At 45.5% G+C, this 17,518-nt stretch overlaps 1 protein-coding gene and 1 pseudogene across 4 annotated transcripts in view; both read left to right on the top strand.

The window, feature by feature from the left end:
* The window catches only part of Flt3 (FMS-like tyrosine kinase 3), a 69,749-nt gene extending 58,849 nt beyond the window's left edge, over window positions 1–10,900 (top strand). For all 4 annotated transcript variants that reach the window (NM_010229.2, XM_030254130.1, XM_006504805.3 and 1 more), the window contains 5 exons: window positions 306–428; window positions 6,711–6,822; window positions 7,174–7,273; window positions 8,646–8,751; window positions 10,336–10,900. In NM_010229.2, the coding sequence (NP_034359.2) occupies window positions 306–428; window positions 6,711–6,822; window positions 7,174–7,273; window positions 8,646–8,751; window positions 10,336–10,470 (576 nt within the window). In that variant the 3' untranslated portion in view covers window positions 10,471–10,900. The remainder of the gene's footprint in view (window positions 1–305; window positions 429–6,710; window positions 6,823–7,173; window positions 7,274–8,645; window positions 8,752–10,335) is intronic.
* A 4,374-nt stretch (window positions 10,901–15,274) lies between these two features.
* Gm29778 lies at window positions 15,275–15,772 on the top strand (annotated as a pseudogene).
* Window positions 15,773–17,518: the final 1,746 nt, after the last annotated feature.

Genomic DNA, 17,518 nt, shown 5'->3' with positions numbered 1-17,518 from the left:
TGATGCACTTTTATTCTGAAAGCCAGTTCTTTATCCAAAAGGGATTCTGTTCTCGCACGCACACACGCACGCACAGGAAGCCGGCTGTTAGAAGCGTCTCTGGAGCTAGGCGAAGGCCCCCTTTGGCACTTCTTTGGCTCATAGCTCCAGGGATGCCTCAGATGACTGCAGCTGAGTTAACTTAGGACTCAGCCAGTGTTCTCGGGATGTATGACAGTCATGGGTCTCTGTCCTCTGTAACTGTTGTGAGTCTCTCTCTGAAGGTGTAAGTCACAGACCATGTCATTCAAGCCTCTCTCTTCCAGTGTGTCCACAGAGACCTGGCAGCCAGGAATGTGTTGGTCACCCACGGGAAGGTGGTGAAGATCTGTGACTTTGGACTGGCCCGAGACATCCTGAGCGACTCCAGCTACGTCGTCAGGGGCAACGTGAGCCGTTTGCTTTTTGTCACGAGTACAGGAAACACCTGCACTCTCTGTGATGCGTTTTTGATTTATGGTGACACCAAGGGGAGAAAAAAAAAACTCCCAGTGCTTCACTTCTTTAGGCTGAAAAGATTGTTTTGTGCTCACTAAGAGCTAAGCAAAATAGCCACGCATCTCTGGGGGGCTGGCCACTCAGAACAGATCCATTAGGGGTTGGCATGAGATCTTCACCTGAAAAAAAAAATGCCCTTACTCAGACCTGTTTCGGTTTCCTTAGCTATAAAGTGGCTTTATATGTGTTTTATGTTTCCGATCATGAGACAAGCTAGCATGTATAAAAAGCTTTTTGTTTTTTTTTTTTCTGAACAGGCAGCACACAGGTATTCACTATAAAGTTTAAAGGTGCTGTAGTTAACTGGTAGCGTTTGTTACCCTGTTACTATATGAAGAGTTCAGGAAGACTCCAAATACAACATAACTGACATGTGTTCGTTCAAAGAGAATGTGAGGGGGCCAGAGAGATGGCTCAGTGGTTAAGAGCATAGAGTGCTTTTCCAGGGGACCCAAGTTTGATACCCAGCACCCACGGCAGGATGCTCGCAAGCATCTATAACTCCAGCTCCAAGGAATCTAGTGCCTCTGGCCTCTTTGGACATGTGTGCTCATGTGCACATACTTACACATAAGTGAAAATCAATTCAAAGTATGATGAGGCAAAAAATGAATGTTTAAGAAGGGAAGAAAGAGAGAGAGAAAGAAAGATAGACAGAAAATGATAGATAGATAAACAGACAAATGATTGATAGATAAACAGACAGAAGACATATAGACAATGATAGACAGACAGATAGACAGTGAGATGTCTCAGCAGGTAAAGGTAGTTGCTACCAAGCCTGAGGGCTGGAGTTGCCCCCCAAAAACACATGGTGGAAAAACTGGAATGGTATAAGTTGACCTCTGACCTTCACCTGTGTGCCGAGCATGCACCCTCCCCCAGCGCCCACACACATGCACAGGAATAAAAACATAATTATTCTTCTTTTCATTTTTCAAGACAGGGTTTCTCTGTGTAGCCCTGGCTGTCCTGGAACTCACTCTGTAGACCAGGCTGGCCTCGGAACTCAGACAGAGATCTGCCTGCCTCTGCCTCTGCCTCTGCCTCTGGAGCACTGGGGCTAAGGATGTGCGCTGCCACCATGTCCCCCTGGCATCAAATTTTTAAAGAAAGAAAGAATGAAATGAACAGTAAGGGCTGAAGAGCTCAGGCGTAGAGCTCTGGCCTGGCCTTCGCGAGGCTTTGGTTCAAGCCTCAGAATGAGGAAGAAAAAGAAGGAATTAGGACACCTTGGTGCAAGTCCCCCTGGTGCTGTGTGTTCAGCCAGTGCTGGGGGAGGGGGGCAGGGGGGAGGGGGAGGGGAGTCTCAGTACCATCATCCCTGCTTATGAAATGACAGCAGCCCAGGCTGCCCCAGTTCCTCCTCTCTGCTCGACACTCTCAGTACTCACTTCGGTCTGAAAATACCCACTCTGTGAAGAGGAAATTGAGACAAAGAAAAGCAACTTGCCCGCGGTTGCTAACTTGCCCCGTGTGGATGTGAGCGTGCAGAGCCTGCATCCCTGTCGTTCACGGTGGTGTCCTCCTGACTAACTTCCTACAGGATTCTGATTTTACTTCCTAGGTTCTCAGAAACCAACCAATACAATCAATGACATAGCCCTTTAACCCAAAATGAGAACTCCAATGAATGCTCATCTCAGGTGGCTTAGAGCCGGTTCCCAGGGATGGTCGCTGGCTGTGGTTACAGTACACTGACCTCTCTGTGTGCTTATGGGGTTTTCACCCCACCAGTGGGCTCTCCTGTGGGAAGGTGAATTCCGTTCAGAACCTTCTGTTAATGAATCAGGTAACCCAGCCTGGACCACAGATTGGGCCAGTGACTCCATTTGCATAGGATTTAAAAGAGGATTTCCTTCTGGGGCTCTTCTTTAGCCTGGCCAATTAAACACATGAGGTTCCTACTGGAACCAAATCAGAACAAAACTCCGTGCCCCAGGAGCTAACCAGCCACTGTGTCCTGATGCAAATCAAAGCCTGTGCAAACAGAGGCCAACCCCCTGTCCCGCCTCTGGAAGTTATTCAAGCCCCGGAGGGCAGCTATGGTTACTCTAGGCATGATCACGTAAGTCCTTGAGGGCGATGCTTCTCAGTTCTGAGGAAAGCTCCCGTAAATGATTCTCCCCGCGGCCTTGAACTTGTCGACCTCTGAGCAAATACAGAGCTCTTCCTTAACGAACGAACGGCATCGCTACGGCACTTGCCAATCCCAAGCACAAGCCTGTGTCCAAGATGACTTTTAAAGAAGTGTATTTTGCCAGGAGTGGTGCCCTACGCCTTTAAACCCAGCTCTCAGGAGGCAAAGGCAGGTTGATTTGTGTGTTTGAGGCCCTATTCTGCTTATGTCACCAGAGCTACATAGTGAGACCTTGTCTCAAAATAGAAAAACAGATGAGCTGGACGGTGGTGGCGCACGTCTTTAATCCCAGCACTTGGGAGGCAGAGGCAGGTGGATTTCTGAGTTCGAGGCCAGCCTGGTCTACAGAGTGAGTTCCAGGACAGCCAGGGCTACACAGAGAAACCCTGTCTCAAAAAAGAAAAGAAAAAAAAAAGGAAAACAAATGATAGATAGATAGATAGATAGATAGATAGATAGATAGATAGATAGATAGATAGAGATAGAGAGAGAGAGAGAGATAGCTATAGGTAGGTAGGTAGATAGGTAGGTATAGACAGGTAGATAGATAAACAGATACTTAGATAGATGTTAAATATAGATAATAGATGATAATGGGTGGATAGATGGATAGATAGATAAGAAACGTATTTCTAAAAAGCTTCTACTTTTTCTTTTTTTCTAGAACATGATTTTAATATTTTCAACTTAATATTCAACAGACAGAATAATTATTTTAAGATATATTTTGTTGTTATGTCTCCTTTTCATTTCTGATGTTATTAATTTGAATACTGTCTCTGTGCCCTCTGGTTAGTCAGGCTAAGGGTCTATCTATCTTGTTTTTTCTCAAAGAACCAGCTCCTGGTTTTGTTGATTCTTTATAGAGTTCTTTTTGTTTCTATTTGGCTGATTTCAGCCCTGAGTTTGACTATTTCCTGCCGTCTACTCCTCTTGGGTGTATTTGCTTTGTTTTGTTCTAGAGCTTTCATGTGTGCTGTCAAGCTGCTAGTGTGTGCTCTCTCCAGTTTCTTTTTGGAAGCACTCAGAGCTATGAGTTTTCCTCTTAGCACTGCTTTCATTGTGTCCCATAAGCTTTGATATGATGTGCCTTCATTTTCATTAAATTCTAAAAAGATAGACTTTACTTTCTTTTTTTATTTCTTCCTTGACCAAGTTATCATTGAGCAGAGCATTGTTCAGCTTCTGTGTGTATGTGTGCTTTCTGTTGTTTTTGTTGGTATTTAAGACCAGCCTTAGTCTGTGGTGATCTGATAGGGTATATGGGATTATTTCAGTCTTCTTGTATCTGTTGAGGCCTGTTTTGTGACCAATTATATGGTCAGTTTTGAAGAAGGTACTGTGAGGTGCTGAGAAGAAGGTATATTCTTTTGCTTTAGGATGAAATGTTCTATAAATACCTGTTAGATCCATTTGGTTCATAATTTCTGTTAGTTTCACTGTGTCTCGATTTAGTTTCTGTTTCCATGATCTGTCCATTGCTGAGAGTGGGGTGTTGAAGTCTCCCGCTATTATTGTGTGGGGTGCAATGTGTGCTTTGAGCTTTAGTAAAGTCTCTTTTATGACTGTGGATGCCCTTGCATTTGGAGCATAGATGTTCAGAACAGAGAATTCATCTTCTTAGATTTTTCCTTTGACCAGTATAAAGTGTCCTTCCTTATCTTTTTTGATAACTTTTGGTTGAAAGTTGATTTTATTCGATATTAGAATGGATACTCCAGCTTGTTTCCTGAAACAATTTGCTTGGAAAATTGTTTTCCAGCCTTTTACTCTGAGGTCGTGTCAGTCTTTGTCACTGAGGTGCATTTCCTGTGTGCAGCAAAATGCTGGGTCCTGTTTATGTATCCAGTCTGTTAGTCTATGTCTTTTTATTGGGGAATTGAGTCCATTGATGTTAATAGATATTAAGGAAAAGTGATTGTTACTTCCTGTTATTTTTGTTGTTAGAGGTGGAATTATGTTTGTGTGGCTATCTTCTTCTGGGTTTGTTGAAAGATTACTTTCTTGTTTTTTCTAGGATGTAGTTTCTCTTCTTGTGAAGTGTTTTCCATCTATTATCCTTTGTAGGGCTGGATTTATGGAAAGATACTGTGTAAATTTGGTTTTGTCATGGAATATCTTGGTTTCTCTGTCTATGGCAATTTAGAGTTTTGCTGGGTATAATAGTCTGGGCTGGCATTTGTGTTCTCTTAGGGTCTGTATGACATCTGCCCAGGATCTTCTGGCTTTCATAGTCTCTGGTGAGAAGTCTGGTGTAATTCTGATAGGTCTGTCTTTATATGTTACTTGACCTTTTTCCCTTACTGCTTTTAATATTATTCCTTTGTTTAGTGCATTTGGTGTTTTGATTATTATGTGATGGGAGGAATTTCTTCTCTGGTCGAGTCTATTTGGAGTTCTGTAGGCTTCTTGTATGTTCATGGGCATCTCTTTCTTTAGGTTAGGGAAGTTTTCTTCTATAATTTTGTTAAAGATATTTACTGGCCCTTTAAGTTGGGAATCTTCACTCTCTTCTATAACTACTATCCTTAGGTTTGGTCTTCTCATTGTGTCCTGGATTTCCTGGATGTTTTGGGTTAGGAGCTTTTTTGCTTTTTGCGTTTTCTTTAACTGCAGTGCCAATGTTTTCTATGGTATTTTCTATACCTAAGATTCTCTCTTGTATTCTGTTGGTGATGCTTGCATCTATGACTCCTGATCTCTTCCCTAGGTTTTCTATCTCCGGGTTTGTCTCCCTTTGTGATTTCTTTATTGTTTCTATTTCCATTTTAGATCTTGGATAGTTTTGTTCATTTCCTTCGCCTGTTTGATTGTGTTTTCCTGTAATTCTTTAAGGGAGATATTTATGTCCTTCTTAAAGTCCTCTATCATCATCATCATCAGGAGAAGTCATTTTAGAGCCCAATCCGGTGTGATGTGTATCCAGGACTTGCTATGGTGGAAGAATTGGGTTCTGATGATGCCAAGTAACCTCGGTTTCTGTTGCGTGTGTTCTTACACTTACCTCCTGCCATCTGATTATCTCTAGCGCTACCTGCCCTGGCTATGTCTGACTGGAGCCTGTCCTTCCTGTGATCCTAGTTGTATCAGAGCTTCTCGGAGTTCAGCTGTCTCTGGGATCCTGTGGTTCTGGGATTCTGAGATCCTGGGGTGTTCCTGGGTGCCTGGGTCCCTCCTGCTGGTCCCAGTTACTTCTGGTGGTGGAACAGGTGTTGCTCTCCTCCTCCACCTGATCATATCCTCCTTTTCCATATCAAGCATTAAAAGTGTTCTTAGGTTTAAATTTTATCATCTAATGCTGGGCAATGGTGGCATACACCTTTAATCCCAGCACTCAGGAGGCAGAGGCAGGTGGATCTCTGTGAGTTTGAGGCCAGCCTGGTCTACAGAGCCAATTCCTGGACAGCCACGGGTGTATGAAGAAACCCTCCCTTGAAAAACAAAAATAAGTTGAGTAAATAAATAAATAAGTAGATATTGTCATCCAATGGAAAACAAAAACTAAAACTTGGAAAGGCTGGAGAGACAGCTCAGTGGTTAAGAGCACTGGCTGTTCTTCCAGCCGATCCGGGTTCAATTCCCAGCACCTTCATGTCAGCTCACACTTGTTTGTAACTCTAGTTCCAGGAAACACAGCACTTTTACAGACAGACATGAAGGCAAAACACCAAATAAATCTTTTTTTTTTTTAAGTGGCCTCAAGTTTTAAATTTTATCATCTAACAACAACAAAGAGGGGCTGGAGAGATGGCTCAGTGGTTAGAGCACTGGCTGCTCTTGCTGAAGACCCAGGTTCAGTTCTCAGCACCCATATAGTGGCTCACATCCATCTAGAATGTCAGTTTCAAGGGATCCGACACCCACTCCTGGCAGCCTCTGGCACTGTATGCATAAGGTGCACTTACATACATGCAGGCAAAACACCCATGCACATAAAATTAAAAACAAAACAAAACAAAAAAAAAAAACTTTAAAAAAATCTCCAAGTCTGCATGTGGGGGAACTTCACCAGCCTCTCTTGCATCGTACACAGGCACGGCTGCCGGTGAAGTGGATGGCACCTGAGAGCTTATTTGAAGGGATCTACACAATCAAGAGTGACGTCTGGTCCTACGGCATCCTTCTCTGGGAGATATTTTCACTGGGTATGTGTGGCACTCTGCAGGCCTCCTTGGGCTCTGGCTTTGTGTCCCCCACCCCTCTGTACCCTTCCTTTACCCTGCAAGCCAAGGGCGGTTAACACACCACTCAAGACCCTAGCTTCTAGTCTTGCCTCTGTTGCCAGAGTTATTTGCTGACATCTGAGATCTTTCTTTCCCACACTCTGTAATTGATTAAGAGGCTTGGGGCCCTCTGGATCCACTTGCAGCCCTCAGTACAGGGTGGGTCTGGCACTGGGGAATTCTCTTTGCTTGTTTTCAGACAGAATGTATACCAAATAGACAAATAGGAAGAACAGTGTTTGTGAGGCCCCACTGAGCGCATGTTTTTCTCAGGTGTGAACCCTTACCCTGGCATTCCTGTCGACGCTAACTTCTATAAACTGATTCAGAGTGGATTTAAAATGGAGCAGCCATTCTATGCCACAGAAGGGATGTGAGTACAGCCAGACCGGGGTTGGGTATCAAACATTTACCATATGCTCTAAGTCCTCCAAATGCATTGCAAAAACAAAAGCTTGCTGGGTTTGTTGGTTTGTTTGTTTCTTCTTTCTGTTTTGTTTTCTTTTTGAGCCAAGGTTCCCCTGTGTAGCCCTGGCTGTCCTGGAATTGACTCTGTAAACCAGGCTGGCCTCAAACTCAGAGATCCAGCTGTCTCTGCCTCCTGAGAGCTGTTATTAAAAATGGGCACCGCTGGGCTGGTGAGATGGCTCAGTGGTTAAGAGCGCAGACTGCTCTTCTGAAAGCCCCTAGTTCAAATCCCAGCAACTACATGGTGGCTCACAACCAAACGTAATGAAAACTGATGCCCTCTTCTGGAGTATCTGAGGACAGCTACAGTGTACTTACATATAATAAATAAATACATTTTAAAAAATGTGCACTGCCACCACACCTGGTTAAAACACACTTTCCTACGACATTGCTGAGATCTTATTTATTTATATTTATTTATTCATCTATCTATCTATCTATCTATCTATCTATCTATCTATCTATCTATCTATCTATCTATCTATCTATCTAATGTATGTGAGTATACTGTCACTATCTTCAGAGATACCAAAAAAGGGCATTGGATCCCACTACAGATGGTTGTGAACCACCATGTGGTTGCTGGGAATTGAACTCAGGACCTCTGGAAGAGCAGTCTTAACCACTTAACCGCTGAGCCATCTCTCCGGCCCTTGTTTGCTGTTTAAAAGCAGAGACATCTTGGTACAGTGGCATCCACCTTTAATTCCCACAGCGAGGAAGCAGAGAGGCAGTCAGATCTCTGTGATTTGAGGCCAGCCTGGTCGACAGCCAAAGCTGTGTAGTGAGATCCTGTCTTGAAAAAAACAATCGCCAATCAATCAATAAATTGGGGGGGGGGGCAGGAAGGGCAAGGAGACACTTGCCTATAATCCCAGTACTCCAGAGGTATGAGGCTGTAGGATAATCTGTGCTAATAGCAAGACAAGAAAGGAAGGAAGGAAAGAAGGAAGGAAGGGAGGGAGGGAGGGAGGGAGGGAGGGAGAGAGAGAGAGAGAGAGAGAGAAAGCAAGCAAGCTTCAGGTAGCTTGCGCCCTCTTGGGCAGCCTCCAAGGCTTCATTCTTCTGCTTGTGGTACCTGAGGATTTGACTTCACCTCACTCTCTGGTGTGGTACCAATTCTAGTCCGTGCTTCCCACAAAGCCAGCAGCGCACAGTGCACAGCCCCCACCCCCCACCCCCACCCCCATGCTGCCCTGGGTGTGAACTGTGGGTGGAGCCCTGCCAAGTTCATTCACACCCCCTCAGCTCTGCTCTGATTTGCTCTCTCACAGATACTTTGTAATGCAATCCTGCTGGGCTTTTGACTCAAGGAAGCGGCCATCCTTCCCCAACCTGACTTCATTTTTAGGATGTCAGCTGGCAGAGGCAGAAGAAGCGGTATGTGGAGGCTTGGCTTAATCATAACGGTCCCCAGGGAGATGTGTGGGTGTCACACCGGCACTAATGGCCTCATATCTGGTTTAGGCCGATCATCTTTCTCACCTCACTTTGCCTAGATTACTCTTCCACAGTCCTGTGCAGAAGGCGTACTATCTGGTGTGGGCTTGGGGGCGGGGCTTTCCTGTGATTTCATCCAAGTGATTAATAGGTTAAAAGCTCTTAAGGGTCCAGTGCAAAGGGCTAGACAACTAAATAAACCTTAACTCCTCCAGGAGCCACTGGCCTTTTCTAAGTCAACATGGTGTGAGGGTGGGTATGGATGGGAAGGGCTTTAGCCCAAAGCCCTGAGGACCCATTCAGTCTCTGCTGCTCATTCCCCACTGATCTGAACGATGGCAAGTTTCTTCTTTGGCCTCGGTGTTCCCATCTGTAAAATGGGTTGCAAAGGTAACTGATCCTCAAGCAGCAGGATCTTGGTATTAGCCCCTCCTTCTTAGCACTCTTAGCACAGGAGAGGTCTGCTCCAGATAAGGGTGGAGCCTTGAACACTCAGAGCCCAGGTTCAGATCCTGCCTCCGTCACTAGTGTCTCACATAGTGACTCACATAATGTCTCACATTAGTGACTTTAATGTCACTAATGTCTCACGTAGCATTTGCAACTTTAGACTTTAATGTGGACATCTTGTGGGATGATAGTTCTGTAAAGGACAAATCACCTGCCATCTGCCCTTTTCCTACTTTTTATTAAAAATGAGTGGCGGGCTGGTGAGATGGCTCAGTGGGTAAGAACACCCAACTGCTCTTCCGAAGGTCCGGAGTTCAAATCCCAGCAACCACATGGTGGCTCACAACCATCCGTAACGAGATCTGACTCCCTCTTCTGGAGTGTCTGAAGACAGCTACAGTGTACTTACATATAATTAATAAATAAATAAACAAATAAATAAATAAAAATAAATAAATAAATAGATTTAGTCTTAAAAAAAATGAGTGGCTGCTGTTTCAGAATAAAACAAAACCCATGGAGGGGACTGGACAGATGGCTCAGTAGTTAGACCACTGGCTGCTCTTGCAGAGGATCAGGGTTCACTTCCCAGTAAACAGGGTAGCTCACAGTCACCTATACCTCCTATTCCAGGAGCTCCAGCGCCCTCTTCTGGCCACTGCAGGCACTGCATTCAAATACTGACAGGTGCACACTTGCGCACATAAAGTAAATAAAACTTCAAAACAAGCCTGGAAACTACCCAAATTCATAGTTTTATATTTTTAAGATTATTTTACTTTTCAATTACATGTAGTAGTGTATACAGGGACCCTCAGAAATCAGAAGAGGGTGTTGAATCCCCTGGGGCTGGAGTTACAAGCAATCGTGAGCCACCTCACATGGGCTCTTAGAACCAAACTCAGGTCCTCTTCAAGAGCAGCAGGTGTTCTAACCACTGAGCCATCTCTCCAGCCCCTAAACTCATATTTCATGATCTGTATAAAAGTAAGGTGTATTTAAGTACTGTGCTTTCTAGGCACACGGGCGAGTCCTGCTCAGCTGGTCATTCTTGCTGCTTCTCCCCCTTTCCAGATGTATCAGAACATGGGTGGCAACGTCCCAGAACATCCATCCATCTACCAAAACAGGCGGCCCCTCAGCAGAGAGGCAGGCTCAGAGCCGCCATCGCCACAGGCCCAGGTGAAGATTCACGGAGAAAGAAGTTAGCGAGGAGGCCTTGGACCCCGCCACCCTAGCAGGCTGTAGACCACAGAGCCAAGATTAGCCTCGCCTCTGAGGAAGCGCCCTACAGGCCGTTGCTTCGCTGGACTTTTCTCTAGATGCTGTCTGCCATTACTCCAAAGTGACTTCTATAAAATCAAACCTCTCCTCGCACAGGTGGGAGAGCCAATAATGAGACTTGTTGGTGAGCCCGCCTACCCTGGGGGGCCTTTCCAGGCCCCCCAGGCTTGAGGGGAAAGCCATGTATCTGAAATATAGTATATTCTTGTAAATACGTGAAACAAACCAAACCCGTTTTTTGCTAAGGGAAAGCTAAATATGATTTTTAAAAATCTATGTTTTAAAATACTATGTAACTTTTTCATCTATTTAGTGATATATTTTATGGATGGAAATAAACTTTCTACTGTAGAAATGTTGGTTCTTGTTCCTTTGCGTGAACTATAAGCTCATGGCCTCATCTGTATGTGAGATTTCCTGTTTTTCTGTTTGTTTGTTTGTTTGTTTGTTTTTGTTTCTCTTGAGCAGGTGCATTCTTGGGGGATGCTTGGTGTTGTTTGGTTTTGAGACAGGATCTAGTTATATTGCTCAGGCTAGCCTCAAACCCGAGATCTTCCTGCCTCTGCCTCAAGTCTTGGGGTTAACGTCATCACACCCGACGAAGGTCAGCTCTTCACCAAAGTGTTAAAGCATCCTGAGCCGACCAGGCTGAGGACCGCGGGCACCACATCTGATCGGTTCTCCCATTCCCTCCTCATTCGCTTCTGATCTTTTGAAACTGAGCAAGCTCCAGCCCACAGGTTTATAAACTCGCCTTGCTTTGTCCCTTTGTACGCTGGACACCACTGAGTTCTGTCCTTTATTTCTTTGTTTTGTCCTATGACAGGGTCTCATGTGTCCCAGGCTGGCCTCAGGTTGACTGTGTAGCCGAGGATGACCTGGACCTTCTGGTCCTCGTGTTCCCACCTCCCGAGTGCTGGGATCCCGGTGTGTGCCACCATGCCCGGCTTCGCCTGATTCTTTAGCTAGCCTCTTTGCCATCTAAGTCAGAGGTTCTCAACCTTCCTAATGCTGCGACCCTTTAATACAGTTCCTCATGCTGTGGTGACCCCCAACCACGAAATTATTACATTGCTACTTCATAACTGTAAGTTTGCTACTGTTATGAATCGCAATGTAAATAACCTGATGTGCAATGGCTAGGGAGTCACGATCCACAGGTTGAGAATGCTGCCCTACTGTGTCTCTTAGCTGCTGCAAGTTCCGTCCCCCTAAGCATTGACTTGGCATGTGGTATGGTATGGTGTCTTGTAAGCACCAGGTCTCTCCATTGATCCAGCTTCCACCCCTCTGCCTCTTTGCTTCTTTCACCCTCTAGACACTAGCTGCATAATGTTTTCTCTCTAGCCAAAACCGCCTGGATGGTCCTGGATGTGTCTGGGCATTTCCCAGCCCCCTCTTCTGCCTCAGTCTCTGTCTCCATGCCCATCAGGAATAGCTGCCTCCGTGGCAACCTGTGAGATCTTCTTGTCTATATCATTAGGTTGTCTCTGCACAGACAGCCTACCTATGTGATCCTGTAATTAGCTTTTGTGATAATGTCCTCTCTCTTCTCTCTCTCTCTCTCTCTCTCTCTCTCTCTCTCTCTCTCTCTCTCTCTAATGTATTTGAGTACAGTCATTGTCTTCAGACGCACCAGAAGAGGGCATTGGATCCCATTACAGATGGTTGTGAGTCGCCATGTGGATGCTGGGAATTGAACTCAGGACCTCTGGAATAACAGTCAGTGCTCTTAACCGCTGAGCTATCTCTCCAGCCATGTCCTCCCCTTTAAGCTGGAGTTTGAGCCGTTGGAAGGTGGATGTGATTTGGGTGAATCCAAACACTCAGCTCCAAGGAGGTAACAGACATTTGGTTACTCTTAGCCTACTCATGTAAAAGCATAATATATGCTTGATGGCAAACATTCAGCTAATATTGTTTTTTATTTAGGTAAGTGGTGGTTAGTCATGTAACAAGCGTTGGAACACCTCTACAGCTGAGCTCCGGTTCAGGTGTATCTCTCCTACCTTCCTGTCTGAATGTATTCCTACGGCACACACATGAGCATGCGCAGACGCACAGACATGAGCATGCGCAGACTCACACACATGAGCATGCGCAGGCGCGCGCGCGCACACACACACACACACACACACACACGAGTGGCAAGGGGTGGGGGGTGCAGGATGCAAATGGGAAAGAAGTCTTTGTATTAGTTACCTTACTGTTGCTATGATAAAACAGACCTTGGCTTGCTGCAGACTCTTGTTTACTGTTAATATTGCTGCTGAGAACATGGTATGGAAATTGGAAATACCCCCCATCTCTCTCTGTCTCTGTCTGTCTGTCTGTCTGTCTGTCTGTCTCTCTCTCTCTCTCTCTCTCACACACACACACACACACACTTTTAAAAATATTTTATTTTATTCTGAGACAAAGGTTTTTTTGTTTGTTTGTTTTTTGTTTTTGTTTTTGAGACAGGGCTTGTATAGCCCTGGCTGTCCTGGAACTCACTCTGTAGATCCCCTGCCTCTGCCTCCAGAGTGCTGAGATTAAAGGTGTGCCCCACCACCACAAGGTTTTGTTATGCACCCCAAGCTGGCCTTGAACTCGAAATCCTCCTCCTTGGCCTCCTGAGGTCCTGCACTGCTTCTTCACATTGGCCTTCACAGCTGTCTCTGTCGCTTACCCCTGAGAATCTAATGTGGAACCCAAGGCCAACTCTCAGCCTCCCAGGCACAGCCGAGTGGTTTGCCAACGTTCCTTCTCTCTCTGTTAGCTACCAATGGTCTTTCTCGCTTTCTCTGTCTTCTCTGTCTTGATGGAATTGGAGGAGGCAGAAGAGATACAGGAATTTGCAAAGCCCCTTGAGCTACTTGTCGTGAGATGTGTGTTGATAGAGCAAGGCAGAATAGTGATGTGAGCTTACCCAAGCCTCTTCCTTCTTTCAAAGTGATTTTGCCCAGGGCATGTGCACATTGTGTCTGTGACATCCCTCTGGATGGAGCCAAACACACAGTCACATCTGGAGTCAGGTCCTTGTGTGCAGCGTTAAAACCCTCAAAGGACTTCATTTCCACGGAAATGGATATTCTCTTGTGGGTTTCGTAAAAGTGGTTTTATAGCCTTAATACTACCAAATGCTTCTTTTAATAGCATAATATTGGGGCTGGAAAGACAGTTAATAGTCCATACTGCTATTGCGGAGGACCTGAGTTCAATTCCTAGCACTCACAACTGGGAGATCACAGCCTCTGGCAACTCCAGTTCTGAGGGATCTGACGCCCTCTACTGGCCTCCATGGGCACTGCATGCACGTAGTGCATACACACACTCAGGCACATACACATAAACATAAAATACATAAATTATTCTTTTAAAAAGCATAATATTGACTTGTTCTTCAAAGATGTATTCATGTTATGCAGTGATCATCCCTAATCTGAAATACTAAAACCCAGAATTTGAGCTTGATGAACATCCGCATAATACGTCACACACACACACACACACACACACACAGAGAGAGAGAGAGAGAGAGAGAGAACTCGATGCCTGGCCTCCAGTGAACAGACGTTAGAATGAAGTGAGTTAAAATTATCACATCAAGTTACCACCAGGCTGTGTACATAAGGCACACATGAAACATTAACTGATCCTTTAAATTATATGTGCAAAATTATTCCAGTCATAGCAAGTTTAGTCTGGTTCCTGTCACTCCAGCCAAGGGGTACTCTACCTGCCTTACCCCAAGCTGACATTGTCCATATTGCTGATGTCCTATGAAAACACACTCCTTGACCACCATCTTCAAACTAAGGACATTTGAATATGCTTCTGGGCTGTGTCGGGTAGAGGTTTGGAGCATCTCCTTCATAGAAAGTGAAGTCAGCAGAGGTGGAAACTTAAGGGCTCGTTGGAAAGTCAGTGGTGCGGGAAGGTGTTTGCTAAGGCAGACACGTGAAGGAATATTTAGCTGAAGCAGACACAGGAGAAAAGGATGTTCTGCTAAGGCAAGCATGTGATGAAGGATTCTTTGCTAACAACACGCATGCGTTAGTCCATCTTACGTTGTGTAGCTCTATTTGTCCGGAATCTATAGAGAGAAATGCACCAAAACAAAACAAAACAAAAAACAACTTCTGGTGGTGTATTGTGGCTTCTTGCTGCTCCCAAGGACTCCGATTGGCAGAGTAATGTCAGCTGAGACAGTTGTACAGGATGAGGCAAGACCCGTGGAGGACACTGATGATTGGATGGAGTATAAGTAGAACTCAACAGACAGTGACGGAGACTGAGCTTGGCTTGTTTATAGAGCTGGCTGTGCAATGCTTGTTGGTCTCTTGTCTTCACCAGACTTCTATTCCCCGAGAGAGGCACAGCTGAGAACTTCTCCTGTGTCCCTCTGGGTCCTTCCTGCTGACTCTGCTAGGTAGGTTGTGCCACCGCTGCTGATTCTGTTTGCTGTCCCGACTCTTCCAAACTGGACTGCTGATGTTTCTGTGAAGTGTTTGTGCGTGGATCGAGTTGCTGACCTGTGAACTGAACTGCTAATTTCCAGACAGCACAGACCGGAGTTGCTCTCAAGAACCTTTCTAAACAGGTCCACTTTCCCCGTATCCTCCCCCCCCCCCCACTTCCTCTGGTGGGTGGTGGACTAAAAGGGAGGTTAAAGCATTTAAAAGCCATCATTAAAAATAAGGATTGGCAGAGCCGCACTCAGGCACTGCAGTGCAGCTCAGGTCTGCACCAGGCGCGCGAAGGTGAGCCAGAGCCAAGATGGCTGTCCTTTCTAAGGAATATGGATTTGTGCTTCTCACTGGTGCTGCCAGCTTTGATATGGTGCTCCACCTAGCCATCAACGTGGGCAAAGCCTGCAAGAAGAACAAGGTAGAGTACCCTGTCACTTACAGCACAGATCCTGAAAGTGGGCATATGTTCAGCTGCATTCAGCGCGTCCACCAGAACGTGTTGGAGGTACACCCTCCCTCCCTGTTTTTCCTAACGGTGGGAGGTGTTTACTACCCCCGTATAGCTTCTGGCCTGGGCTTGGCCTTGATTTCTTGGACGAGTTCTTTACACATATGGAGACCCTAGCAAGCGGTATCGAGGAGCCACGGGGCTCTCTTGCCCTCTTTACTCTGATGGGCACCGCCATGTGCTCTGCTTCCCAGCATCCTCTGCTTCCCAGCATCTTGGCTGGATCAGACCAGGCTTAAGCTGCGGGTCCAGATCCTGCCACTGAGGAATGGGGGGCGAGGGGGGGGGCTTCCTATTCTCATTTGCCTCCTACGACTCATCCTGATTTCCAGTTCCACTGTTTAGTTTTTGTTGTTGTTTTAAATATAATAAAAACTTACCTGACATCAGCCTCATACCTAAAAATGAAGAAATAAAAATAAAAATAAGGATTGAAAAAGTTAAGGTTACAGTTAGGATCACAAAGCATGCCCCTGTTCACTTTAGTGTGGGCCAAGCTGTGTCCCTGAGGGGAGGGTACCCCTCTTTTTCTTTCCCTTTCTTCCTTCCTTTCTGTCTCTTTTCTTCCTTCCTTCCTTTCTCTTTTAAAAATGTATTTATTTTATTTGTATGGGTGCTCTATCAGTACCTGCGTGACAGAAGAGGGCATCAGATGCCATTACAGATAGTTGTGAACCACCATGTGGTTGCTGGGAATTGAACTCGGGGCCTCTGGAAGAGCAGTGTACTGGCTGGTTTTGTGTCAACTTGATACAGCTGGAGTTATCACAGAGAAAGGAGCTTCAGTTGAGGAAATGCCTCCATGAGATCCAGCTGTAAGGCATTTTCTCAATTAGTGATCAAGGTGGGGAGGGCCCTTTGTGGGTGGTGCCATCCCTGGGCTGGTGGTCTTGGGTTCTATAAGAGAGCAGGCTGAAAGCCGGGCGTGGTGGCGCACGCCTTTAATCCCAGCACTTGGGAGGCAGAGGCAGGTGGATTTCTGAGTTCGAGGCCAGCCTGGTCTACAAAGTGAGTTCCAGGACAGCTAGGGCTATACAGAGAAACCCTGTCTCGAAAAACCAAAAAAAAAAAAAAAAAAAAAAAAAAAAAAAAGAGAGCAGGCTGAGCAAACCAGGGGAAGCAAGCCAGTAAGTAACATCCCTCCATGGCCTCTGCATCAGCTCCTGTTTCCTGACCTGCTTGAGTTCCAGTCCTGACTTCCTTTGTTGATGAACAGCAGTGTGGAAGTGTAAGCTGAATAAACCCTTTCCTCCCCAACTTGCTTCTTGGTCATGATGTTTTGTGCAGGAATAGAAACCATGGACTAAGACAAACAGCTGGTGATCCATCTCTCCAGACCTTCTTTTCTTTCTTAGGAAAAGTTTATTGACTATACCACAAGAGGCAGCCTGCTGGGCCATAACTAGGGTACTACTTGCCATGTCTTCCCTTTAAAAAAATTTTTTTTCAGAAATTTGAAATCTACCCCCCTTTCTTTCCCTTCTAACTCCCCCTATGCTTCCCACAACTGCTTATCAAGTTCATGACTAACATCTTCCATAATTACTGTTTTACACACACACACACACACACACACACACACACACACACACACCCTAGTGGGCCCATTTAGTGTTGTTCTTGTGATCATGTCGTTAGGGCTGACACTCGGGATTGGATAGCCTAACACGGGGCTCTCCACCGAATGCCGATTCTCTCTCTCTCAGCCTCGATTGCCTTTACACATGGTCATCATGCAGAGACTAGGTGACTGTGGCATGCTCAGCCCCAACTGGTAAGTCTACAATGCAATCCCTACACTCAAAGCCCAGGGAACATCAGGACTGAGGCTGTGGAAAGATTTTAAGAGTAGGATGTAGGGGTGGGGTTAGAGGAATGGTGAGAGAGGTCATGTGAGGGGAGCCTGTGATTGGGATGTAGAGTGAATAATTAGAACTGTCTGTAACAGACACACATTCAGGCAAGACACCAATGCACATAAAAGAATAAATCATTAAAAAATAATAAATAC

This window comes from Mus musculus, chromosome 5 (genome assembly GCF_000001635.26).
Source record: "Mus musculus strain C57BL/6J chromosome 5, GRCm38.p6 C57BL/6J".
In the NCBI taxonomy this organism is placed as follows: domain Eukaryota; kingdom Metazoa; phylum Chordata; class Mammalia; order Rodentia; family Muridae; genus Mus; species Mus musculus.
This window is presented reverse-complemented; position numbering and strand designations above follow the sequence as displayed.